General features: G+C 56.8%; 1 protein-coding gene across 4 annotated transcripts in view; it reads right to left on the reverse strand.

Annotated features, from left to right (window-relative positions):
- Positions 1-628: 628 nt before the first annotated feature.
- The window catches only part of PXN (paxillin), a 50,552-nt gene continuing 31,964 nt past the window's right edge, over positions 629-19,216 (reverse strand). The window contains exons 2-15 of one of the 4 annotated variants that reach the window (XM_047759838.1): positions 12,211-12,437; positions 11,810-11,925; positions 11,243-11,379; positions 10,956-11,157; positions 10,160-10,295; positions 7,852-8,715; positions 6,425-6,691; positions 5,913-6,227; positions 5,171-5,269; positions 4,733-4,903; positions 4,441-4,614; positions 3,813-3,894; positions 3,526-3,674; positions 629-2,752 (exon numbers count right to left, since the gene is read on the reverse strand). In XM_047759838.1, coding sequence (XP_047615794.1) covers positions 2,486-2,752; positions 3,526-3,674; positions 3,813-3,894; positions 4,441-4,614; positions 4,733-4,903; positions 5,171-5,269; positions 5,913-6,227; positions 6,425-6,691; positions 7,852-8,715; positions 10,160-10,295; positions 10,956-11,157; positions 11,243-11,379; positions 11,810-11,925; positions 12,211-12,437 — 3,206 coding nt within the window. In that variant the 3' untranslated portion in view covers positions 629-2,485. The remainder of the gene's footprint in view (positions 2,753-3,525; positions 3,675-3,812; positions 3,895-4,440; positions 4,615-4,732; positions 4,904-5,170; positions 5,270-5,912; positions 6,228-6,424; positions 6,692-7,851; positions 8,716-10,159; positions 10,296-10,955; positions 11,158-11,242; positions 11,380-11,809; positions 11,926-12,210; positions 12,438-19,216) is intronic. The other 3 variants (XM_047759839.1, XM_047759840.1, XM_047759841.1) reach the window with 3 other exon arrangements.

A 19,216-nucleotide genomic window follows, 5' to 3' on the forward strand; every position in this document is an offset into this window, starting at 1 on the left:
GGAAGTCAACGCATGGCTTTTGGAGGACCATTTCAAACAACAGAGAAACTGTGAAGCTATAAAGATATCCAGGAGCTCCTAAGGGCCCAGGCTAGAGTTGTGGCTCTGTTGAGAGGAAGGAGGAAGCATGCAAACACGGACATGAGCACCAGAGGGCAGTGGAGACCCAGCCTCAACTGTAAGTCATGCCACCTTCAACTGGATAGGTTCTATACCCAAGGGGTGCCAGCACGTGGCAATAGTGGTGTCTGGTCAAGGTAGGAATACAGGCAGAGACAAACCCTGGGTTCACATCCTGTCTCTAGGCTCACTCGGAGGATTGCATATCATTTCTCCTCTCTGAACCTCTTTCCCCAGCTGCAAGTGTAAGGCGGTCCAGAGGCCCATGTCAGGATGCCCTCAGCAAACCCATGGGAAAGTGCAGTGGACAGGGCCTGGCCCACGCAGGAAGCCAGGAGAACCACAGGTGCCTGGTGGGGCAGGAATCCCATCCCTAGGACTTCGGCCTCAAGTAAGGGAATTTCAATGATTTACCCTCAAACTGTGGTCCTTGTAAGTCTGGGGTAGGGAGTTTGGTCTCTTCTGAAAGTTGTTATCTCAGACCACAAAGAACAGGCACTGGCACAGGTGAAAATAATGGCAAACTTTATTGGCATAAATCACAGGAATTGAAATGGGGGAAAGCCAGGTTAATAAGTTTATGGAGGAAAAAAAAAAATCAAATCATTGAATAACCATAGAACCAAAGGGGAGACAGACCTCTGAAACCCCAGGCCCTCTGGGGGGAAGGGCTTGGGGCAGGTCACTGTAAACAGAGCGATACGGCCTATGGGTACAAGTGGAGACATCAGACCTGTGGCTAGGCCTGGCTGACCACTCCAGATCCAGGCTGCTCCCAGCCCTGCCACCAAAGAGGACCCTCTTCTGAGACCTCAGCACACCCAGCCTCTGCTATGAGGCTAGTGGAGTGGTCTGGCTCTTCATCAATTCAGACCCCACTGGGGTCCCGTTCTGCTGACCCAGAACACCAGCCCTATCTGTTTCCCCTCTGGGAGAGAGCACTCTGGGGCTTCCTGTTGTGTCAGCAGGATCCTGTCGCTCTGCTCAGAATCCTACCAGGCCCCCATTTGAGAACCTGGATTCTTTTTCCCCAGGCCTCCAGTCTCCAGGGAGGGCAGGAAATTTGGGGAAGGGATGCACCCAGTGGAATCAACAAGACTAATGGTCAAAAATCGGATACCAGCTTTCCTGAGAAGGCAGGAGAAAGAGCCCCAGAGAGAATGTTCTCTTTGTTGCCAGAAAGTTCACAGGGGAGTGGACGCTCCTAATGGCTTACTTAGGAAACAACACTCCAAAGTGCACTTCCCCTTCTCCCCCCTCAGGAGCAGGACGGATGAGGTTCAGAATTCCAGGCCCCCAAGGGCAAGAGCCCCTTAAGGCCAATTTCAGTAAAGAGCTTGCTGGCCTGGGTTAAGTAAGGAAGGGGTTTCAAAATACAGCAGTTTATAAAAACAGTCCTGGTGAGCTGTGAAGTTAAAGAAGGGGAGTCACAGAGCTGCTCCCAGTTCACCTGCTTATGCTAAGAAAAAAATAAAATACAAATTGCTTCCCCACCCTGAACCCTCAGTACAAGGCAAACTCCACACCACGGCCACCATCACTGACAGGATCAGTGGCGGCCGACACAGGGGAGTACAAAGGGGACATCTTTAAAATCTCTTCAAAATCATTTTTGTACAGAGAAGTAAAAGCAAGTCAGACGATATGAATTCAAACCTCAGTGTAGAAATCTATCAAAGTCGGTACAGTGTCCAGGCACGGGGTGAAACTCCCCACCTCATGCCATCCCTGGAGAGAGAGTAAGTGACTAGAAAACATTATTGCTGGAGAGGCCTTTCTCAGTAGAACCAGAGCGGTTTTGCGGAGGCAGCTGCCCAGGCCGGGGGAGCCTGGAAGGGCAGAAGGAGCACAAGGAACCTTCCATGGCCCCCTGGGCACTTCCAGCCTTGGGTGGATGCTGGCTTTGTCTGGAGGGAGCTGTTGTCCCCAGTACTCTCGGAACAAGGATAACGAGGTTGATGGGGGAGGATGAGGATGAAAAGGGGCCCCCATCTGACCCTGCCTGCCCTCCCCCACCCCCTGGCTCTACTGCCGAAGTATGAGTAAGAGATGGCTCCAGTGTGGGGTGCTGGGCTGGCCAGGCGGGTTCATGAGGACACAGGTGGGCCCTCCAGCCTCCACCTCCAGGGAGGGTGAAGAGCTAGCAGCCTGGGGAGAGCTGCAGGAGGAAGGAGGCCCAGAGGCTCTGGCAGGGGGGTAAGAAAAGCAGGTGGGACCCCACAAGGTCTTCTTGCCATCCTGCACCAGCCATGGACATGGTTCCAGTTTCAGTTGGGTTTGCCCCTTCACCCCAGTGAGGCCTCTGGGTCACAGTAGCGGCTGGAAGGCTGGGTTGGGAAGGGGGGCAGAGGAGGGACAGGGGCGCCTAGCAGAAGAGCTTGAGGAAGCAGTTCTGACAGTAAGGCTTGTCATTCTGCTCCTTGAAGGTGCCCTTGTTGAGCTGCTTGAGGCAGAAGGCACAGACGAAGTGCTCCGGGTGGAACTTCTTGGCCATGGCCGTGATGCAGCGGCCCGTGATGGGCTTCTGGCAGCCAGAGCACAGTGAGCCCCGCCGCTCGTGGTAGTGCACCTCACAGTAGGGCTGCCCATCGTGCTCGAAGAAGCTGCCGTTGACGAATGGCGTGAAGCATTCCTGGACACAGAAGGGGGCGGCGGGGGGCAGAGGGCTCAGCCTGGGGCTGGGGCTGGGGACTGAGGGAGCTCCCAGGTGATGGGCAGGGTCATCACTCTGGGAACAACTCCCACTTGCTAAGCATTCCCTGAGTGTCAAGTGCGATGCTAAACACTTACTGTTCTCCTTGACCTGCCACTGCTAACCTGCGCTGCCTGGATTCCAACAAGGATCTGACTCCTGGGCACTTTAGCAGGTGGCTGTAAGGATGTGCCCAGAAAGACTGGTTCTAAAAAAAGGGTTCTGCGGTCAAACTCTGCATCCTAGATTTCCATTTGGAGATCCACATGCACATCTGGGTATTAAAGACTCTGAGAAGTCCTGTAATGCACGGTGTTCCCCAAACTTATTTGATCAGGTGTTCCCCAAACTTATTTGACTCTTGGTGGAACCCTAATAACATCTGTGGGCTATTACCCCTAGAATGCAGTCTGGAAACCCTTGCCCATTTCCGCTGAGGCTGCTAAATGCTTGCGTTACCCCATTTCACTCTCACACACCCCTCTCCCGAACGTGACCAGTCTCAGGGCTGTGGCACAGGACCACCTTGCACTTTTCTACTAGTCTCAGTTCAAGTCCTGGCCCAGGACCTACTGGATTTGAGGAAGTGTACCCCCTGCCTTCCCACTCCCATTAATAACCCAAGTGGGGCCTCCAAGTTCAGAAAGTGAAGCAGGCCCTTCTCTTCCCCACTGCTCACCCTCACCCCCCTAGAGGGTCTGGGGGCTCCTCACCCGACACACGAAGCACTCGGGATGCCAGAGGGTGTTGAGGGCCGAGATGTAGTTCTCCAGGATGGCCCGGGCACAGCCGCCACACTTGGGCGCGAACATGTCAAAGTAATCCTTCCGGCAGTAGGCCTTGCCGTCTTTCTCGTGGAACCCTGCGGAGGTGGGGTGTGGGGCAGATGAGGGCCTCTAGAGGGGGCGCCACCCTGGCACCAACCTCTGCCAAGTCTCCCTGGAACCCCTCCCACCCCAATCCTCCAGGAGACAGTGAGTTGGCAGGCACCAGTCAGTACCTTCAGGCCCGAAGAAGGCGCCACACTGGGCACAGAAGAAGTGCTCCGGGTGCCACGTCCGGTCAAGGGCTGTCACCACTTTCTGTAAAAGCAAAGTGTGGGACCAAAGCTGAGCTGCAGCCCCACTGAGCAGATCCCACAGCTGAGACCCAGCAGCAAGGCTCTCTTCTTCCCACCCCTTCCCCCAGCTCCAGGCCAGGAAAGAGCAAAACACTCCGAAGATGGAGGTCTCCCCTACTTGTGCTCTGAAGCACCGAGGATTCCGATTTAGTGAATGAAGGATGTGACATGCCAGACCCACTCTATCTCCTTTAACCCTCACATGTGGTCAAGGTCATAGGTTCTATTGTGACTCCCATTTTATATGAAACTTAGGCTCAGAGAGGCTAGGCACCCCCCTAACATCACACAGCAGGAGCAAGGGAGCAACACTCCACTCCATTTATCCGGGCAGGGCTCCTAACCTCTGGGAGTCTGGGCCAAAGGGAACCAGGGATGGGAGATGGGAGGGAGCCAGGGCCACTTAATGTGGCCTGAGTGAAAACCCGGTTCCCAGCTGGGTGAGCTCAGGCATGTAAGTTGACCTCTCTGAGCCTTGGATGGGGCCACCCGTGCAGGAGGAACTCACATCCAGGATGGGCCCGTTGCAGTAGTAGCAGCGTGGAGAGAAGAGGTTGTGATAGTCCTTTTCACAGTAGGGCTGTCCATCCCGCTCAAAGAAGTTCCGGGACCCGATCTCCTCCTGGCAGTGGGTGCAGACGAAATGCTCTGGGTGCCACGTCTTCCCCATGGCGGTCACGACCTGAGGAGAGGAGGGAGGCAGGATCTTCAGGGCCTGGGTCTGCCTGGTGTACCCTCCCAGAGGAGCCAAGGTCCCAGGCCCACCTGACGCATGCCCCCCCCGCCCCCGCCATCATCACCTGCCCCGCGATGGGTTTTTTGCAGGCTCCGCAGACCCCCTTTGCAACCGTGGCGACCCCCAGTTTGTTCAGGTCAGACTGCAGGCTCCCTAGCATGCTGTCCAGCTGGCTTCCCGGCTTTGGGGGGCCCCCTGGAGGAGAGCTGCTCCCGGTCTTGCCCTGGGCCATGAACTGCGGAGACAGAGAGAGAGGACAGGTCAGGATATCCAGGCCCTGGGGATAGGCTCTTGCAGCACTGGGGCTCTTTTCCCTCCTGGACACATGAGCTGATGGCGGTAGGAAGTGCAGCCCCTCCAGGGGCCTCAGGAGCCCTCAGGGTGGGAGTGGCATCTGTAAGGTATTGTGGTGGTCAGAGGGGCTCACAGCACCCTGAGGGCCTGACTGAGCCCCCAGAAACACACGGCAAGCAGGACACAAGGCTCCAGCCTTGGCACTGACCCCTCCCTCGTCCTGCCCTTCAGGGCTGCTCTGCCTGCCATTCCTCCAGCCAGCTGCCCAGCACAGTTCTCTGTCCACTCTTTGTTCCAAGCCCTGGGTCTTAGGGGAGGAAACAAGGAGAAGAATTTCCTTTTAAAAAATTAAGAAAGAGAGAACACGAGACCTTGTCATTGGACCATTTCACAAAAGGGAATTTAGGATGAGATAAGAGGATAGATTCTGCCCTCCCCCACCCCCACCCCCAAACACACACTGGTAGTACCAAAATCAGGAGAAAAAGTCCAGAGAAAAACCACCATGAGAGAGAGGCCCAGGGAGAGGTGAAGAGACAAAAAGTCTTAAAGGGAGTCAAAGGCACAGGACTTAAGGAGGGGAGGTGATGGGGCCAGAGAGCAAGGAGGCCTTGCCCGGTACTGGGTCTGGGGCTGAAGAGGAGAACAGGTTTTGGTTTTCCTTCTGGAAATGGCTTCCTCAGACAGAGCCTGGGGCAGGGCTGAGGGGCAGCAGGAAAGGGCCATCGGAGGGCAGGCCCCACAGGGAAGAAAGGGGCTGCTGATGTCTCAGAGGTGGGACTGTGGACATCAGGTTACGTTTGTGAGGGTCCAGGGTCAAGGACAGATCTAAGGAAGGACCCTAGTTATGCGAACTGTACTGTAGGAGGGACAAGGAGAGGCAAGCATGTGTGTGCAGCATGGGGACTTGGCTCAGGCATGAGGACAGGGAGGGGCCCCAGGAGGCCTGCCTGCATCGGGGGGAAGAGTGGGTCCTCGTCAGTCTGGCAGCCCACAGAGCTCACAGAGCGGGGCGCAGGTGAGAAAGGGCTGGGGCCCTGCGCATCAGCTTCCCATGGCCCCACCCCAGTGCTCTGGACCCCAGGGGAAGCGCAGGGGAGAGCCGGGGGCCCCAGGGTAGAGGGGCCAGGTGGGCTGGGTGGGGGCGAAGAGCTGCTGGCCGAAGTGTCTCTGCGACGCTGGAGCAAAGGGCTGGGAGGAGGAGGAGAAGGCAGAACAGAGAAGGTTCTTCTCAGGGGAATGGGAGAGCCGGGAGGGAAGACAACCTGGGAGGAAGGAAAGAGGGAGAGAGATGAGGATGACAGCAGAAACATCAGCTCTGCAAACAGGGGCTCCTGGCCTCCCCACTCACGAGGCCACAGGATGCAGGACCCCCACACACACCAGACCTCCCCTCCAGCCAGTGCTGGGGAAGAACTGGAGGACCTCCGCCCTGGCCCGGCCCTGGGCACCTGCTCGCTACCTTCTCTACCAGCTGCCCCCCAGCCCGCCTCCCACGCGGCTGCACAGTGATGATGACGCCCTCTGTCAGCCAGTCCTCCGCAGAGGCTTCCGTGGCCTCCTCCACCTCCGGCTGGATGCCCAGCCGGCCCTGCAGCTCTGCGATGAGCCGCTCCTGGGATGGGGTCCTGCTCAGGGTGGCGGGGTCCAGCCGGCGGCGAGGGGAGGGCTCCCGGGACATGGGGTGTGCGTGGCCCGTCTCCCGGCTCCTCCTGATCACCGAGCGGATCTGAGGAGGGAGGGAAGCTGTCATGGGCCACTTTGGACTCCCCCGATGCTGCTCAGTCCACACTGGGGGTGCACTCAGGAGGGGAGGGCTGAACCACACCACCAGGGAAAAGCCAAGCTGGACTAGGGTGGAGGCAGGGGGCAGAGAGGATGCTTTCCAAGTCAGCCCTGACCTTGGGCAAGACACTTCACTTCCAGGGCCTCTGCTTCTCCATTCTTGCAGTGGGCTAGTGATGTTTTCTCAGCTGCCTTACAGGGCTATCACAAGAATTATTTGAAAGAATAGAAGTGGACAGTCTTGAAAGGGAAGAAGACTTTTCCTTCCTTTTTTTTTTTAAATTCATAATAGAAAAATGTGGTCTTTGTAGTAAATCCTTTAACTGCTTTTTTTCCCCCTTGTTTATATTATAAACTACTTGTTTTTAGCGGTTTGGGTTTGTTGTTGTTGTTTTACTTTGTTTTGTTTTTGAAAAGGGCCTAAAATTTCAATCAAGTAAGAAGCAAATAATAACGGTAAGGTCAGCCACGGCCTACTGGGGACCATGTGCTGTGTTCTTTCTTCATTTAAGGCACTACCTTCATTTAAGCCTCTGGACAGCCTTGTGGGGGAAATGGCCTATTACCCTCACTTTAAAGATGAGAAAACTGAAGCTGGTTGCCCAAGGTCACACAGGGAGCACGTGCTGGAGGCGTGGTTCGTATTCAATTCTATCTGGTTCCAAAGCCCATGCCTTTTTTTTTTTTTTTTTTTTTGGCTGCAGCATGCAGCAGCTTCATGGAGGACCTCAGTTCCCAGACCAGGGATTGAACCCGCAATGGTGAAAGCGCCAAATCCTAGCCATTAGGAAACTCCCCCAAAGCCCATGCTTTTAACCATCCCGCACACATCCTTTAAGGTGTCAGGGGAAGCTCATCTAAAGGAAAGGCCTTAATCAAGCCAGAGGCAGTCACTATGAGAAATTCTGGGGCTCAAGGAATTCTGTCAGCCCCACAGAGCTCGCTGCCCAGTGCCAGTCGTCAGGTTCTTGGGCCACGACATCTCGGCTGCCCAAGCAGACATGCGCAGAGTGGGAGGTCGCATGCAGTTAGGCAGGCGTGGCCCCGTGCCAGGCGCCCCCCAGGACTGGGACCGTGCCTAGCAGCCGTGCGAGCTCCGCCTGCCTGGCCAGAGGTGGAAATCCTCTCAGTGGTGTTGGGTGTATCCATGACCACAGCATGCGGAAGCTCCAGCTGTTCCCTCCTGGCCTCAGAGGCAGTTTCCGTGGTGCCCTCTGGCGTCCTGGGGGTCTTGAGTCCTTGGATTGGTCTGACAAGGCTGCCCCCCATGGGTGTCTCTCCACCTAACTGCTCCCCTGGCCCTGGCCTGGCCCTCTCCTGCTGTCCACGTTCCTTCGGAAGACTCCAGGTATCTGGGAAGACAGCCTGACGGTCTGCAGCCACCAAGGTGGGCTCAGATACTTGCTGGATGCTGGGCATAGCTCCCTGAGGAGTCTTAGGCCTGACAACCTCCAGACCCCACGGGCGCCCCTGCGTGGCAGCCATAGCCTCCCCTTGACACAGAGGGTTGGCTGATGGAAGTTGGGGGTCCCCAGACTCCTGGGGACCTACGCACCCAGTGTGAGGTAGAATGTTCCCAGGGGATGCCCTGGAGAGTTCACACACCAGGTTGGGTGGGTCCCTCCAAATGTGGGCCTGGCTCTCTGTACCCAGTGGCCCCAGAGAACCCTCCATGGAGGGAGACCTTGAGTTTGGGGTGTCTGGTGTCACCCCAAAGCCAGCCAAATCAAGCCAGCTGGGGGCCACAGGAGGTACAAGGCCCTGAGCTAAGTTATCACTGTCCTCAGTGCAGACGACCTCAGGGGTGTGGCCAGGGCCTCGAGTGGGGGGTTTCCCAGCAGGCGGCAGGAATACAGAGGGCCGGGGAGGAGAAGGAGGAGGAGCAGGAGGAGGAAGCATGTGGTGTGTGGAAGGAGCTGAGCTGGACAGCAGCCCCGGGGAGCTCAAGGCCACAGCAGAGGAGCTGGTCTGGAGGAGGAGAAAAACAAAAGGCAGAGGGGAGAGGAGAGAGAGAGACGGGAGAGGTGAGGAAGGAAGTTCTCTGCAAGGGGCAGGCCCGGGCTCAGGGCTCCAAGAGCCACCACCTACACTGACCAGACTGTCTACACCATCTACACTGTCTACACTGATCAGACTGAGGTGGAGGCAAAGCCGAAGTGTGAGAACTGGCTCTGGAAGAAGCCCCACCCCTCAAAAAAGGTTTTCCTGGACTCCGTGTCCTTGGCCCCCATCAAACCCAGGCAGCAGAAAGCGGCCTCCAAGCCATTCCTGTTGGGGTCACCCCAGTCAGCAGGGAGACAGAGAAAAGGCTGTGGCGAGGTGGAGCACAGGGAGGGCAGCTGGGACAGACACCCTGCCTCCTGCAGCCTCGGCTCTCGGCCCTGTCCCCCCTCCCCCAGGTAATCCCAGGGCTCCACGACCTTGCTCTAGGGGCACAGCTGGAACCAGTGTTGCTGCTCAAGGGGCATCACGACGCTGTGGTCTCAGAAAGTCGCACAGCCTAAAAGACACTGAGGCTAAGGGCTGAGTCCAACAGACTTGCTTCTGACTGTGGCTGCCCAGAAATGCTGGCACACGAGGGTCACAAGCCCAGGCTGCCCCCATCCCCACCCCCAGCATGAAACCCCAACCGAAGGAAGGCCTGGAGGCCCCACTGGGGCCAAGACCTGGCTCCCCTTCTCAGATTCCCTAAGTCAGGCCCACATGGAAGGGTGGAGTCAGCAACCATTAGAGTTCGGTCAATATCAGTCACCATCAAGGCACTGCATCCTCTAAATAAAACATCTTGGGTCTGGCAGGCCTGGGGGGCCAGGATGGAGGGGAAGGGACGCCTCGTGCAGGACTGGCCCAGCAGCCTGACGGGTGAGGCGTCCCAGACAGAACCCATGGGGACTCAGAGGCCACAGAGGATGAATGGAGGCTGGTGAAGGAAGCCTGTGGATTCAGGAACCAGAGGCAGAAAGAAAGGGGACATGCTGAAGACAGCCAGTGTGGGCAAAGGGCTCCAGGGCCAATGACCTCTCAGCACAGGATCCCAAGTTCCACGGCCCAGGAGAAAAAGAACACCCTCCCCCACCAGGAGCAGCCATTAACACAGGGTCCTTTGTCCCAGCCTCCTGATCCCTCCCAGGGTGACTGGGAGCTGGGAGCACCCAGGGCGTTAGGAATGTCCTGCTGAGCACTTTCCAGCCTTCACAGGCTTCCAGGCAGCTCAGCTAGGAACCTGGCCTGGCCCTCCCTTCCCTGTACCCTGGCATGGCCGGGGCACTGCCCGCTGGGTCCTGGGCTCGGGGTGAAACACCCAAACCCTAAGGGGCCAAGTTCCAGCTACTCACACTGAGGTATGGGAGGGAAGAACCAGGGTGGGAGTTCTGAGGGAACAGAGCTGGGAAGAGGAGGGATCTCAGGGCACCTTAAAATCTGACAGCGAGGCCATCAGCTCGTCCAGCTCCCTGGTGGCAGAGGAGGCTGAGATGCGCGTCTGCTGCTGGCTGGAGGTGACTCGCTGGGGGCTGTTCATCTCACCCTGGTTCACAGTGATGGCGGGGCTGCAGACAAGCATGGCATCAGCGAGGACCCCAGAGTCCAGTGCAATCCCCTCCCCAGGGGAGCCCCCCAATCTCTCCTGGGGACCTGTCACTGGGAGGGGACTGCTGTCAGCCAGGGGAACAGAGCCCTGAGGCCTGCTCAGAGGGCACCTTTCCCAGGAAGACCAAGTCCAGTCCTGCCTGTTCAACAAGCCCACGCAGCCTGTGTATCCTCCACAAGGCTGCATGTGCTCCCACAACATGCTAACACCAAGAAGAGCTAATGTTCCATCGGCACTTTCCTCCTCAGGCACCGTGGTGTCGGGTCTCACCCATATTGAGGTAGGTGGTCCCATTTCTGTTGTCCTGTATCCCTTATCCCATTCTACAGACGTGAAGACACAGGCCCGAGAGACAACAGAAGGGCAAGATGCGAACCCTATCGTGTGGCTCCAAAGCCGGTGCTGACAGCCACTGGGCTACAGCGTACACAGCATCAGTCTCTTTGGATGGACTGTGCTCACCTGCCTGAGGGCAGGCATGGCGTCTGTGTGACTCACCAGCTGCCCGAAAGGCCTGGGACAAAGTCTGGCAAACAAGAGGGACCTTCAGAGGGAACAGGTGACACTAGGGATGAGAGGACAGACACTGGAGCATGGGGCAGGCTCAGGGAATACTCACACAGGGCTGGGCACGGAGCTCTCCAGCTCGTCCAGGAGACTCTCCACGCTGGGGCGCACGTCCTCCAGGCCACGGCCTCCATTCCGCTTGGGCTTCTCTTTGGTCACCGGCCCGGCTTTGCCCCCCAGTGAGCTGTTGTGTTCCAGGACGCCATAGTGTGGGCTCAGAGCCCCAGGCAGTGGGGGGCTTGAGTTGGCCTCATCTGCAAGGAGAGAGAAAAGCTGCTCAGCCCGGAGCCATGCGGGGGATCTGTAGGGGAGACCCTGGGGGGCCTGGCCGAGGCCTACCTGTGGGGAAGCCTGGGGCGTTATGCTGCACAGCATTCAGCTCCAGCAGCAGGCGGTCGAGTTCAGAAAGGTTGCTGCCCAAGGAGGAGCTCATGACGGTGGGTGAAGGCTCAGCTGACTTCTGCTTGTTGGGAAAGCTTGAGAGGCAAAGGGAAGACCGCAGTGAGACATGCTTCCTTTTGCCGGTGGCCCCCAAATGCTCAAGAATAAACAGAGGGGATACGGTGCCTCCGCCAGCCAGAGAACGGACAGCGGGAAAGGGATGTGGTAAGAAGACTGGAGGAAGTAAGTCTTGCTTCAGTTCCTGAACCTTCCTCAGTGCAGGGTGATATGACAGCCAGCCCAGCCACAGCGCAGAGATGACAGCAATAAGGCTACTGGGCCAGGCGAGAAGCTTCAGGACCTGGCCAGGCACCCAGGGGCTTCCACAGCCTAACCCAGTGACCTTTGAGGCAGAACCCCCCACCCAGGGCTGTGACCATGCCTGTCCCTGGCCTCAGCTACCCCCTGCCCCCAGCCCAGACAACTCACAGGATTTCCAAGCAGACAGAGGCGCTGGGGGGGTACCTGTACACGTGCTCCTCCTCGCTAGCTCGTGGACACGGAAGGCTGATGCCGTCCTGGGGGTTGGAGGAACTGGAAGTTTTGGCACTGGAGCCGTACACAGGGGATGGGGCCTGAGGCTGCAGGAAAGAGAATGTTCAGGGTCTCCTCGGTGAGGGAAGGGAATAGCCCAACTCACCCCGGGAGGCTCCTGCTCACAGCCAGTCTCCCCAGGGTATTTCCACACTCTGGCCAGGAGATAGGTGACTAACACTTGGTCACTGGCCCTCACGTGGTGGCATCTGGTGCGGGGAGCTGGGTGCTTCCTGCCTCCTCCCCTTGTCCCTGATCCCTGGCTCCCTATCCACGGCCAGACAAGCTCCTTTGGCTCCAAAGCTGACTTCCAAGCCTTGTCCCCACCTTACCTGCTGGTGGATGAATCGGGAGGTGCTGGGTTGCCACTGGTCTATCGGGTCAAGAACTGAGCCATTGAGGGCCTCACTGGATGGGGGTGGGGGGACAGGGGGTGGCACGGCAATCTCCTGGTATGTGTGGTTTCCAGTTGGGTACGAGTAGGGGGTCTCCTCTGACAAGAACACAGGCCGTTTGGAGATATGGGAGGTGGTGGACTCCAAGTCCGCCAGCAGAGCGTCTGCAAAGAGAAGGCGTAGGGAGCAGGTAAAGAAAGGGATCCTGGAAAGTAGTCTCCAGTGGCAGCAGCCTCCCTGCTGGCACCGGAGAGTTAACAACTTCTGAGCACCTGCCCCGCCCATGGGAGAAATGACCAGCCTCTGGTCAGAAAGGTATCAGCCCGGGGCACACCTAACTAAGAACAGCCCCCGAAGCTCCGCCCCCAGCCCAAGAAGAAGGTGCTCTGGAGGCCCCTGGGGCCGCCCTGGGGGCTCTCCTACCTCCGGGAGTTGGGCACCTGCACTCCCTCCCGACCAGGCCCTGGCAGTGCAGCTGGCTGGCTGGGAGTCAGAAATGCCTGTCTGGAACCAGGCACTGACTCCACAGGGCAAGGCGGAGAGCATGGGCGGGAGGGGCCCCACGTCACAGGGAGGGGCCTGGGCACTACCAGGTCCCACTTAATTTCCAAGAGCCTAGGCCTTCTCAGCGCCCCCCCAATGAAGGGGCCCCTGCAGTGGTACCTGCCTTCCTGATCAGGTAGAAGCAAACCTCAGGCACCAAGCTCCTCCTCAGTCTCTGGGCTACTGGCGAGGTGTGTGGGGAGGTGGGGGCTGGGATGAGGCTGGTGCAGTGCTCCCCACCTCCTCGGCAGAGCCGGGCAGGACTGCTCTGTAGGCTGTTTCTGTGGAAGCCTGGCAAGCAGCCTGGCCCCAGAGGCTCAAGGGCCCCACTATTCTGCTTTTAACAGCAGCAAGGAGCTGAATTGGCCCTCAAGAGCAAAATTCCATTACCCTGGACCAGGCAGCCTGCATCTCCCCTGTCCCCAGACAAGGAGGGTACAGCTAGAGGGGCAGGGGTGACAACTGCTGATCTTCCCGCTCCTGGGGCCCTCAACAGCCCCAAAGCCGAGAGCCTGAGCCCCACATGCCACACCCTCATTCCTGCCTGGATCACTGCCGCCCCCCCTCCCCTGTCCCCCCACCGCTGACCTACTGGGGTTGGGGACACTCAGTACAATCACCAAAAAGCAATGGCTGGATCTTGGCTGTTTACTATTGACAGGCACTGTGCCGGGCATGTTACATGCATGGTATTAGTGAGTCCTCCTAATACCCATGAAGTGGGAATTCCCCTCCCTTTACAGATGGGGAAATTGGTTTTGAAAGGTGGTGGGACAGGCCCCAGATAACAAAGCTGGTAAGTGACAGGACTGTCTGATTCCTTAAAAGCCCCAAGCCCCAAAAATCTGCCCTGCAAGAGGCTGCTATGATCACAGGACAACTTTCTGTATGGCAGGGCCCAGACTTTGAGCGCGGCCAGTCCAATCCTTTCTGGTGGCCCTATCCCCACCCCCACCCCTGCTCAGAGGAAGTAAGAAGGATCAAGGGCCTCACCCAGGGCCTGGGCCTGTGGGCCCACACCTTCTCCCAGCTGTATCCTATCCCCAGGCTCCTACCCTAGGCTGGTAATAGATACCTACCCCAGGCTCCTACCCAGCTGATCAGAAGCTTGTTCCACAGCCCAGAATGTCTCCTGACTTCCAAGGAAAGTCAGTTTCTATGCCCCCTCCCTCTCCTGGTCCTTCAGAAGAGGTCTGACTTCCTGTCTCTAGCAAACCGGAACTGGAGGGAGTCAGTGTGAGTCTAGGTAACAGCGGAAAAGGAACCAGTGTCCAGGGCCAATCCCAGCAGGCTCTCCAGGGCCACACCTGCTATCTTGGCTTCACACGGAGTTTCCACTTCCTCTGGGCTTAAGCCAGCAGTGGTGGGGTCCCTCCTTCTCCCTCATGGGCAAAGCCAACCCCCCAGAGCAACAAGGGCAAGCCTGGTAGGGGTAATAGGCAGCTGCCATGTCTGAATGCCCACCATGTGCCAGGAGGTTCACCTGTCACCTTACTTCCTCCTAACCCCACCAGCACAGATGGCAAAACTGAGGTTCAGAGAGGCACAGGCACACTCCCATACCACCTGAGCTGGATGAAGTGACACAGCTGGGACATACCTACCCCAGGCTCCTACCTGAGGCTACAAACACTTAACAGAGGACAGATGATTCACCTCCCTCATCAAACCTTCTGAGGCAGGGACACTACTGCCCTCTGCATCACCTCCCCCCACCTCACTCATGACTGACTCCAAGTTTGGCTTATTGGTTTTTGACTTCAACAGGCTCTTCTCTTTTCTTTTTCTTTCTTTCTCTCTCTCTCTCTCTCTCTCTCTCTTTTTTTTTTTTTTTTTGAAGTTCCCAGGCTAGGGGTCAAATTGGAGCTACAGCTCCCAGTCTATGCCACAGCCACAGCATTGCAGGATCTGAGCCATGTCTGCGACCTACACCACAGCTCACTGCAACACTGGATCCTTAACCCATTCAGTGAGGCCAGGATCGAACCCACATCCTCATGGATCCTAGTCAGGTTCGTTAAGGCTGAGCCACGAAGGGAACTCCCCATTCATTTATTTATTTATTTATTTTAATTTTTAGGGCTGCACCTGTGACATGTGGAAGTTCCTGGGCTTGGGGTCGAATCAGATCTGCAGTTGCCGGCTTACACCACAGCCACGGCAACGCGGGATCCAAGCCGAAGCTTGCAGCACTGCCAGATCCTTTAACCCACTGACTGAGGCCAAGGATTGAACCCGCATGCTCATGGCTTCTAGGTGGGTTCTTAACCCACTGAGCCACAACAGGAACCCCTGTTTATCCATTCTAAATGTAATAGTTTGCATCTACTAAACCCAAACTCCCAGTCCATCCCTCCCTGTCCCCCTCCCTCTCGGCAACCACAAGTCTGTTGGCTACTCTGTGAGTCTTCAACAAAGTCTTTTCAACACAGATACCTCTGTTGGTGGAAAGGAGCAGAAACAAAATATCACAAGTTGGAGAGTCGAGCCAGACACCAGTTCAGTGCCAGCTCCTCCATCTATACTACCCATGGCCACAGAGCAAATCACAGCCTCCCTGAGCCTCAGTGTCCTCAGTAAGCTGGGCTTTCTAACCCCCACCTGGTATGAGGTTTATATGGAATAGCAGACGCTAGTAGACGGGAAGCTTCAAACATCACATCTTACTGACTCTGTGAAATCAGAAAAAGATTTTTCTCCAAGGAGGTCAGGTTGGGTGCAAAGTGCTAGCTTTTCCTCCTAAGTCCTCTATGGGTAGGATCTGAGCTAGACAAGAAAAGGGCAACCTTGAAGAGAAAAGCAAAGTATAAAGTAACATTCAAAGTGAAACACGTGTGGCTGTCAGAGATATGAGGCAGATCACTGTCCAAACTTGTGTCTGACTGCATGAGAGGACACGTACAGCTGCAGGTTGCAATGCAGCTTCCTTCATTCTCTCCATCCTTGGTTCTGTCCTCCCCCGGGCCCCCCACAAGTGCCTCAGGGAAGAGCCAGGACGTCAGGAGACACTGAGGAGCACTTGCTGGCCTCTTCTTTGGATTTCTATGGGCGCCGAAGCCTACTATCTCCCCACGGGCTGCAAACTGTGCCGGGGCAAAGTCTCCTTGCAAGCTCAGCAAACCCCACCCCGCCTGAGTAAACAGAGGTGGAAGATGGAGGACTGGACAGGGGAGTCCACTTGCTGGCAGTGCCCCATGGTGGTGGTGGGACGGGGAGTGTAGATTTCAGCTACAGTGACTGCCTGGCGCCAGCTCTGAATACTCTTGGAGCAGGCTCAGAGATTCCTGCTATGTACCAAAAAGGAGTCAGAGAAAATGGTGTGGCTAAAACACCCCCTCCCTCCACATGTTTGAAGGACACCTCCCATACACACAGGAGCAGTACCTGAAGCAGTCAGGGCTCACTCATGCAGGCCTGGAACTTCCTAAGCAGGGTTCCACTAAATTTCTGGACCCAGGCCTGAGACCCAACAGACAAGTCAGTGGCACTCTGACCATTCCAGTCGCCCTAGTGAAGGAGCTCTCTCTGGGGCTTGCCTTTTCTGGAGGACACTACCCTAGATTCTGTAGGCTTTTTGCCTCTCTGGGCCAGGTAATGGAGGCTCTGGTACTTCCATCCAAGAGGAGAGAAAGCCCAGGTCCCTGGGTGTGTCTGTCCACCACACTTGTGGAGATGAAAGGTTCTCGGTTCAGGCCGCGGGGGCGGGGGACGTTAATGCAAAGTCTCCGCGCACAGCAGAGGCAAAGGCCACCCAGCGGCTCCCTAGCAGGGAAGGGCATTGCCCACCAGAGGGCGCCATTGGTGCGTCAGCTCCCCACTGAGGAGAGTAACCGAAGGTAACCACCAGGAGCCCCCAGCCGCCAGTAAAGTTTCAACGAGGCAGGGAATGTGCTGCACCAGACTGGAGGGGCGGAGCAGGATATGAGGAGGAACACAAGAGGGTCTGGGTGCCAAGCCTCTGCCCTGTGCATGAAGCACACATCATTTGAAGGTGCGATCCAAGAGTGATGCAGAGCGTGGGAACCCAGGTGACAGACATGCCCTCACTTCCAGTGCCGCCTTGGCAGATGCCATGGCAGCACCTGAACAGTGGCTCAGAGTAGTTGTCGCCTCAGCTGAGGCTGCACTGCCCTAGGGCAGGCACCTGGGTGGGCACAGCGCACCAGGCCCAGGCCAGGGTGAAACACCTTTCCTGGGCCCCAGCGACCACCAGTGAGCATAATCCTGAAGAGCAGGTGGGAGCTGATGGGTCTACAGCCCCCAGGGACTTCAGATTCAGGTGTCCAGGCTCTCTGCTGTGGGTGGGAGGGGACCTAGGGGCCAGTCTGCCCGCATTCCAGGGCAAATGCTGTAGCTGCGCCCCTCACATTCCCAAACCTGCTCAGGAGCACAAGACCACAGGACAGAGTCCCCATAAGGGATCTCCCCCTGATTTCAGCTCTGGGGCCCTGGGCTAAGCCACAGATACACCCAATAATAAGTTAAAGATAATCAATTAACCCTTCCCACCTCTACCCCCAACTGGAGTAGAAAGACAAGTCAAGCCTCTTTCAAACACCCGGCCACTTCCTAGTGTGTGATAAAGACTGTCAAGCTCAGGGACCTAGAACTGGGCGGACTCCAAAGAGAGTGAGATAAAGGGCCATCCAGGATTCCTCAAAGGTGTGTGTGGGGGGGGGGGGCAGAGCCATTTCATCCTCCCTCCCAGGCTCTGAGGTCACTAGATGTTGGAAATCACACAGGGGCATCCTGAGTCACACAGCTACTCTGTGGCCAGGTTGCTTGGCCAGGCTGCTTAACTGCTCTACGGCCTCAGTCTTCTCATCTGTTCAATGGGCATTCTACCTGTCACAGGAGTGAAAATGACATGAGATGATAGTAATGGCTTGCTTTAGCACAGTCCCTGGAATAGAGCTCCCTCCCAGAGAGATGGTGAGCCCTGGAGGGGAAGAAGAAAAGCGCCTTCCTGTCCCATTCCACTCCTGAAGGCAAAGGATGTTGCAATCCTGGATCAGTAGTTAGGGGCACCACTCTGAAGAAAACAAAGTTGCTATGGTCAAGCCTCCCCACCGTGTCTTCATGATGGGGTAGATATGTGTGGGGCATTGTCCCATCCCAGAGTTCATAGGCTCCCCTGCCACACTGGCATGAGGCTGAGCTAAAAGAAACAGGGTCCTTTGGCCACCTGGAAGACTCCACCTCGACCAGCCTTGTTTTTTTCTGTTTTTGTGCATGTGTGCTTTTTAGGGCCGCACCCACGGCACATGGAGGTTCCCAGGCCAGGGGTCAAATCGGAGCCGCAGCTGCTGGGCTACACCACAGCCACAGCAATGCCAGATCCAAGCCTCATCTGCAACCTACACCACAGCTCACTGCAACACCAGATCCCCAACCCACTGAGTAAGGCCAGGGATTGAACCCGCAATCTCATGGAGACTAGTCGGATTCATTTCTGCTCTGCCACAACAAGAACTCCTAGCCTTGTATTCTTGAGGCCCAGCCTAGGAGAGGCCCAGGATAAAAATAAGATCTCTCCAAGACTCAGTTCACCCACCTTCTTTCCACAGGCCAATTTAACTCAGCTTTCATGGCCCCAGGCAGCTGTTTCCTTAGGACCTGACAAGCAGAAGCAAGGTGTGGCCAACACTGCCATGAGAGCCCCAACACAGGCTATAAGAGGCTGCCATAGCACCAGGCCTTCCCAACAGCCCAGGGCCAACTGTCCATCCCTGCCACTTAATTCTTGACCCTGACTCTCAGAGCGACAGCACCAACTCGGCAAGGCCCTTCCCCACCAGTCCTGGAGAGGTCCAGCCTTTCAGCCTGCCTACTCCGCTCCTTCAGAACTCTGGGCAAAAGAGGTTTCGGGCCCCCTGGATGGACCACCTGTGCAGCCTTGGTGGCCTCAAGTGTCAGAGAAGAAGCTGCCCAGCCTCCTTACAGCTGCCTGAGCTCAGGACATAAGCAGTGAGCAGGGCTCAGTCCTTCTTAAGGAAGGAGCTATGTAAACAGCAGGGCAGGCGGGCTCCTCTCCTCAGGGATGGTCTCATCTCAGCCCCTCCCCTGACACTCTTCCACATTAGGAAGGAGTGCAGGAGAGGAGGCACTCTCCCCCTCCCCCAGCTCTGAGCAGGGTGCAGTTGGAGCAGAGGTAATCTAATCCACGGCGGGGCCCTTGCACTCGGTGAGTAACTCCCTAGGAATGGGGAGCTGGGTATATTTATCCTGATAACTGTCCTGGGAAGAAAGGCAGATCTGGGACCAGTAAGGGCCAATCTACAATTAGGCCAGATATGCTCTGCACCACCCAGCCCGGGGACCCAGGGTCTGGACACTGACTAGGAACTTAAGCTCCTAGAGGGTCCTTCCCTGCCAGTTTGAGCTCCTGTCAACTGACTGC

The sequence above is a fragment of the Phacochoerus africanus genome, chromosome 15 (assembly GCF_016906955.1).
Source record: "Phacochoerus africanus isolate WHEZ1 chromosome 15, ROS_Pafr_v1, whole genome shotgun sequence".
NCBI classification, from domain to species: Eukaryota; Metazoa; Chordata; class Mammalia; order Artiodactyla; family Suidae; genus Phacochoerus; species Phacochoerus africanus.